Raw genomic sequence first — 7,380 nt, 5'->3', positions numbered from 1 at the left:
CCAACCAAGCCCACCGTACAGTCTTCCATTCCCTCTTCCCTCCCACCCTAGCACCTCCCACAAGGAAAAAAAACGAGCAGAAATCTTGCCCTCTGAATTACCAGTTTGTATGGCTCATTTCCTCATTTTAAAAATTGCTCATACGTCAACTATATTTCAATATTAAAAAAAAAAAAAACCTTCTCACAGACAACATAAAAATATGAAAAAAATTGCTCCTGTTTGTTGAGCAATTGCTAATTCCCAGCATTGTGCAAGCCATTTTACATTGTATTATCTAATTTCTCCCTGACTACAATCCTACAGGGAGATGAGATTCTTTTCCCCTATTTTTCACACATGGACGCTGGGGCTCTAGGAAGTGAAGTCACCATTCAAGATCACAGAAGTAGAGTGGTAGAGGCGGGTAGGATTTAAACCCCAACCCAACTCAAAGTCCACTTGCGACTGGGAATCTACTTTAGCATATATTCTCTTGAGCAACTAAACTTCAGCCCCATTCACTCATTTATTTCACGAATATTTAGTGAGATCTTATCTGTGCCAAGGTCTGTAGAGGCACCAAGAATATAGAAGTGAACAAAAGAGACTTTGTAAGTCCTGCTTTTAGGTGCCTATATTCCAGTAGAAGGAGACAGGTGATAAACAGCATAAATAAATGATATAGTATGTTAGATAGTGATAAATGCAAAGGAAATAAAGCGTAAATAAGCAAGGCAGGAGAATATAAAATCTTTCTTTATATCCCCAAGGAATCTATGTCATTGGCTCACGGAAAGCTTATCACATTTACTTGTGCCTCTCCCCCATCGCCCTCCCCACCCAGCATCACCACACACATATCCTTTTCCCGTGGTTAGGACAGGATCTAGCACATTATCTAGAGTGGAAATCGCCTTTTTGGAATATAAGATTAAGTGACCTGGATTCTAAGCCTTGGGCAAGTCTCTAACCCTCTCTAGGCCTCAGTCTCCTCCATCAGGATAAGGAGGAGTTGAACTAGAAACGATCCCTAAGGTCCCTTCCAACTCTGACGCTCTCAGAGTCTAAGAATAGGGTTAAAGAGACTAGGGAACAGCGATAGCTTCCCCACCCTAGCAACTGCTGCTAGACAAGGGCCATCTCCTGGTAGAGGTGGAAACTCCTCCCTGAATCGGGGAGGTCTTTTGGCATCCCATCATGCATCGCGACTTTGCCTCTCTAGGAGGCACGTTTTGGCCTCCTTGGTCACCACCTTCCCTTTGGATCCCGCCGGAGAGCGCTCTTCGTTCCTATGGCAACCGTGCCAGGTCCACGCGCAGACGGCGGGTGGCAAGGGTCAAAACAGATTCACAGAGTAGACGACCTCGACTTGGTCTGTCCTCGCCTTTGGTGCGCCGGGCCTTTAAGTATCACGTGACTAGCCTCCGGCTCGTCCCTTCTCTTTCCCCTCCCCAGGCCCCGGCGAGCGCTGGTGTGGACCGGAGGCTCCCGGCCCGGCGGACTAACTGGAGCACGGACGCCGCAGCCGGTTAGGCCGGTGCCCTTTCCCGGTAACTCCTTCCCGGCGTGACGCGCGGAGCCGCGGACGCGGCGGGGCCGGGCAGGCTCAGGGATCTCCAGTCAGTTCTTCCTCGTTCCGGGTCCCCGCTGGGCCCCGGGAGAACCCGGAGCCGATAGGGCCCGACCCAGGGCTCTCGGGGGCGGCGAGGGATGCGGCTGTCTCCTGGAGGGTTGCGACTTTCGGCGGGAGCTCGAGGCGGGGCTCAGACCTAAGCATGTCTCTGGGAGCGTCTGCCTGGTCCAGGGGATACTGCCCGAGGGCGATACCTACCTGTTGGGCAGGTTGTTTCCTGTCCTGAGGCTGGCATGGTCGGGCTGTCAGCAAAAGAACACAGTGCCCCGGCACTTGGGCTCTCTAAGTGGAGGCGACTGACACAGTTGAATAAGGCACTGGTTGCACTGCATGGTAGAAAAAATAATGGTAATAAATACCGCTTATTGGCTGCTGACCCCGTGCTCAGTAAATCCTTTACCCTTTAACTCCCATGTCGAGCCTTTCAAGGTGGTATTATTTTCACCCATTTTATGAAGGACACTGAGGCTTAGTAAGTTTTAAGTAATTTGTCCAAGGTCATAAAGCGATGGAGGACAGATCCCAATGTTAGTCTGATTCCAGAGTTCATGTGCTTAGCTAATAGCTACATCGCCTTCTCAGTTTTTAGTTTTTTTATGTGTATTTTGTACGACAGAATAGGTTATAGGTTGCCTTAACAAAGAAGAAACTTCTTTTTGTTTTAGGGTTTTATTCGGTATGCTTTCAGTCGTAAACAGTGGTCATCAGATTAGTCTTTGGTGAAGACCCGGAGGTAGCATTTAGACTCCTACTTGTCAGAATCCACACTGTTACAGCTTTGCCTCCCTTAAGTAAGATGTCATATTAGATGCTTGATCCTTAAGATGTTAGTGATTTGTGAGAAACCAAGATCAATATGGGGCTTCCCTGATGGCCCAGATGTTGAAGAATCTGCCTGCAATGCGGGAGACCTGGGTTACATCCCTTGGTTGGGAAGATCCCCTGGAGAATTCCATGGACTGTACAGTCCATGGGGTCCCAGAATTGGACAGGACTGAGCAACTTTCACACACATGATAAATATGACCTTTGAAAAACTTATTGTGTGATATCACAAAGATCATGATCCTAGAGTGTAAATATGTCCATGCAAAGCAGCACTACCTTATTAACTTGCCAGGATTACTTCCAAAATCCACAGTGAATTCAGTCACTACCCTCAGCGGAGGTGGAGCTTTAACATTTGAAGACCATACCTGGTCTACAGTCTTTGCCATTAATGCCTCTCTGATGGCAAACTAAAACTCTTCCCACCACTTTTTCTCATTTGAGGTCTCCACTTATAGTTACAGTATTGCTAGTGATTAAAGACAGTTTCCTGTTTTCTTGTTTGAATGGGCATGGTGACAAAGAATAGAATTGGAGCATGTGAAGTTGTAACTCCAGTTTTATTTTAGAGTATTTCACTTTCATCCTTGTACTTATTTAACTCCCAAGAACATCACAACTATCTCATTTTGTAGTTTTGCATATAGTAAATTTTACAATTTCGTGAATTTATTTGGCAAGTGCTCAGTAAGGGATTCTCTAACCACATATTTTAGGTTTAAACTAGTATTGTCAGACAACTTCCCTGTTGGTCCAGTGGTTAAGGCTCTATGTTTCCTTTGCATGGAGTGCAGGTTCCATCCCTGGTTAGGGAGCTAAGATCCTACATACTGTGTGATGTGGCCAAAGAAATTTTTTAAATAAATAAAGATTAAACTGTTACTGTCATAATACATGAAATAGTGTGTTAGAGATGTAGTTGCCTAGATTTCCCTATGTATGTTTTCTCGCATTTGCTTATTATTTCTTCATCTCATTTGTTTTCAGTCATTTCTAAAGCTTTTCTAATCCAAGGATTTTGGAGAGTTGCTATCTTATTGCTCATCTCTTCATCTGTAATAGTTCTTATTTGTGATATTGAAAAACAGTAGCAAGGGTGTTCATTTAAGAAGATTGGGTCAAACAACTTGGTACTTTTCCTGCAAAATATCTTTTGTTTTGTTTTTCATCTATACATCTTATACTTTTACATATAAAGTCAGACTGTCCAGATTTCTACCACTGAAACTTATTGCCTCTTCAATCATTTCAGCTCTGGAAAGGAAGAGAAATGGAAGTGAAAAAGTTGAGCATTTCCTGGCAATTCTTGATAGTTCTGGTTCTGATCCTGCAAATTCTGTCTGCGTTGGATTTTGACCCATACAGAGTCCTAGGGGTCAGCCGAACAGCCAGTCAGGCTGATATTAAAAAGGCTTATAAGAAGCTCGCCCGGGAATGGTAGGTGAAACAAAGAAATAGAAGTTTAAAATAAGCTAAGCAGTTTTAGCAGGAGAATGAAGCCTAAATTATGGTTAGCTTTTATTTGTCTCTGTTTCTGTGTTCTTTAAATATATAATATATGTTTGTCTAACATACTTTATATGGGAGAACGTATATTCATGTTATTCTATAATTTTTTAGAATCCAAAGCCTAGTTACTATGAAAACCCTTTTAGGAATTCTTTGACTTAAAGAATTGCCTTGATGCTATTTGCTTATTTAATGTTAAAGTAAGTAGGAGGGAACTTTAATTAATAAATACATTTTTAATATATATTATATAAATTATATGTATATATATAATCTGCCCTTCCCATGATATGTTATTCATAAAGTAACTCTTTATGAGTATCATTGCTAAAGGGAACACTACCCAGTCCTATTCTCTAGATTATTGATTTCTAAGCTTTAAAAAAAATTTTTATAGTAAGAGCTTTTTGCTCTCAATTCAAAGAGAATATTCAGGAACTGAGTGCATTACTTAAAAAAATTATTGTATAGAAAAGTCTTAATTTTTACCTGTAGATGTATATGCTAGGGAATATGCCAGCGTTTGTGATTTAGCAGGAGAGCCATGAATTTAAAGCTTATTTTGGACAAACATTATCAGTGTCTTCCTTCTTCCATCAGTGCCTTGGACATGACAGAGTAGAAATTACGGTTTATATAGCTAGAGGGGAGCCACAGGGGAAGGAAGGGACAGTGAGGACACAGGTGACAAAAGCTGGTGAACCAAGCAAGTAAGGATAGAAAGTTAGGGATGGGAGCCATCATCACGCACCAACTGCATGCTAGGCCCCGGGTTCTATACTGTTTTATCTCATTTAAGCCTTATAATTACCCCCATGAGGGCAGATATTGCTGTCCCTGTTTTTTGGGTGAGCAACTAGGCTCAGAGTTGGGAAGTCTGTATTACCTCTGGGTTCCATAGGTTGACCTTCTGCACCAGCAGGTTTCTTGCTGTTTTGTTTTTTAATCACTTGCCCATCTGGGCAGAAGTGAGAGTGAGTGGGTCAGTCTGGGTGGGTAGGAAGTTAACACAGCAGCAAAGCTGCCGCGTGCAGATGACGACGCAGGCTGTGCCTGACTTTGCCTGATGCCATTATTCTTCAGTGAGAAGTGCATCTTAGTATCCAGTTGGCGGTGATAAAGGTGAAATGTGGTTTAAAATATACTTTTGAATGTTGTGAATACCTAACCATTTTAGACCATATTCATATCACGAGATACCCAGAATTGGATACTAAAAATGAAATCTCTGATTGTGCATGGCCTCTTTTCAGGGACTCTACAGCAAAGTCACTTTCTTTACTACATCATTTCAGTCTCCTGCCTCTTTGTATTGAAAGCAAAATACATAGATCTGTGACTAATTCATAAGGTAGCAACATTCTTTTGGACAGGGTATAGCCTTTGACAACATTTTAAAAGCAAAAATGATGGTTTTATGGATCCTATTAAAATGTATAGCTTTGACTTTTCTGTCTTCCAGAGCTGAAAAAGTTGTTACAATGTTAATTAAATGAATCATATGCTTCACTTCCTTAATTAGATTCTCTTTAGGAGTATTATGTCACCATACATATAAATAAACTATCACCTAGTGAAAGTCTAAAATTTTACTTTACCCTTGTATTTTCACTGTACTATTATTTTCTACTTTTTAGGCTCTGGTATTATTTTATCATTGAAACTGTTTCGTTTCATAGTGGTTTCATATCCAGTTGGCCTTCAAACAACATAGGTTTGAACTGTACAGTTCAACTGAGCCCCCATGTTGTTCAAGGGTCACTTGTACACTGAAAAATAGCAGTTTCCTTGTTTGACTTTTCAGAATGAGCTACTCCATGGGGAATGGTTAATTACTGAATTCGATTTGTAGCTTTCCTCTGCTGTTTTATCACTTAATAGTATTTCTTACCCTGCTCAAGGCTACCCTGGTGGCTCAGTGGTAAAGAATCTTCCTGCAGTACAGGAGATGCAGGTTCTATCCCTGGGTCAGGAAGATCCCCTGGAGAAGGGAACGGCTACCTACTCCAGTTTTCTTGCCTGGAGAATCCCTTGGACAGAGGAGCCTGGTGGACTATAATCTGTGGGGCTGCAAAGAGTCAAACACAACTGAGCGATTAACGCTTACCCTGTTCAAGAGCTTTCTGTTTGCTTGGTGAAACCATTTTAAATTCCTTTTTAATCTCAGAAAAATGACATTTCTCTCCCAATAATTGTTTTATTATAAGTACTTTTCTTGTGTCACCTACATTGGCAAAATAACTCCTCCAACCCCAAGAAAAAGGCATCATAAAATTTGATTTGAAGCAAATGGGTACAACATGGTCAGTCCCCTAAACAGTGAATCAATTTGTCTGATACTTTATTTTTTCTATCTTTGTTTTTATTCCCTTAAAGGTAGCACCTTCGTTTTTACTCCCTATTGGCAGATGCCCAATGGATACCAAATACAGTTTTCTTTACTTTGAAATTTAAAAGTTGCATATGATATTGTGGGCTTTCCTAGTGGCTCAGACAGTAAAGAATCTGCCTGCAGTCCAAGAGACTGAGGTTCAATCCCGGGTCAGGAAGATCCCCTGGAGAAGGGAATGGCAACCCACTCCACTATTCTTGCCTGGAGAATTCTATGGACAGAGGAACCTGGCGGGCTACAGTCCATGGGGTTACAAAGAGTCAGACATGACTGAGTGACTAACACTTTCACTTTCATTATATTGTAGTCTGAAATGTTGCTTATACACTGAACATAGCATTGGATGGTGCTTTCCTAGAGGTGAATTTATCCTTTTCTAAATGTTTTCAACTTTGTGGTATCTTCCCTTAATCAGGAAAATATTCCTTTTAAACTGAAACTGTCTTATGGTTTCCTGCCTGTCTTTGGGCCTTGGCTTCCTCTGTTTCAGGACCTGTGATTTTAATCCAGCCCCCAATACTCTCTCTTCGGTTCAGTCTCCTTAAAAGTCCCTTCTTCCCTTCTCTTCCCCCCCTACAGAGTTCTGATGTTAAATCTACATTTGTGCAGTTGCATGATTTTTATCCTCTTAGCCTTTGGCCTAAGTTTGAATATTGAAAATGCTTTTCTTTTTTCCTTTGGTCATCCAGAAACATATTTTGGAACCACCATCTTGTTTCCTTAAATCATTATTTTCATTACATTTAGCTGAGTTTTTTTCCCACTAGTATTCATAACAAGATTAAATACTTAAGGGAGGAACAATGTTTAAATTCACCAGCCAATGATTTTAAGTTCCTTTATTTTTAGAGAAGTCAGAATATTGGTATAATTCAAATATGTTCCTGCTAGAATAAGTTGCTCAAGTTGTAAATTTTTTTATTCAGATGTTCTTGGTACTGTTTTTAGTAGTCATTTGCTTCCCAGTGGATTGTTTTTCTTTACAGAACCTTTGCTAGAAGAAATTTACTAGAAGTTAGCAGTAGTAATTATTAAA

General features: G+C 41.1%; 1 protein-coding gene across 2 annotated transcripts in view; it reads left to right on the top strand.

Annotated features, from left to right (window-relative positions):
• The first annotated feature begins 1,221 nt into the window (after nucleotides 1–1,221).
• Nucleotides 1,222–7,380, top strand: part of DNAJC16 (DnaJ heat shock protein family (Hsp40) member C16) — a 38,923-nt gene continuing 32,764 nt past the window's right edge. Inside the window, exons 1-2 of one of the 2 annotated variants that reach the window (XM_043923527.1) lie at nucleotides 1,222–1,532; nucleotides 3,696–3,880. In XM_043923527.1, coding sequence (XP_043779462.1) covers nucleotides 3,714–3,880 — 167 coding nt within the window. In that variant the 5' untranslated portion in view covers nucleotides 1,222–1,532; nucleotides 3,696–3,713. Of the gene's footprint in view, nucleotides 1,533–1,577; nucleotides 1,964–3,695; nucleotides 3,881–7,380 lie in introns of those variants that run through there. The other variant, XM_043923525.1, reaches the window with a different exon arrangement.

This window comes from Cervus elaphus, chromosome 14 (genome assembly GCF_910594005.1).
Source record: "Cervus elaphus chromosome 14, mCerEla1.1, whole genome shotgun sequence".
Lineage (NCBI taxonomy): Eukaryota > Metazoa > Chordata > Mammalia > Artiodactyla > Cervidae > Cervus > Cervus elaphus.
This window is presented reverse-complemented; position numbering and strand designations above follow the sequence as displayed.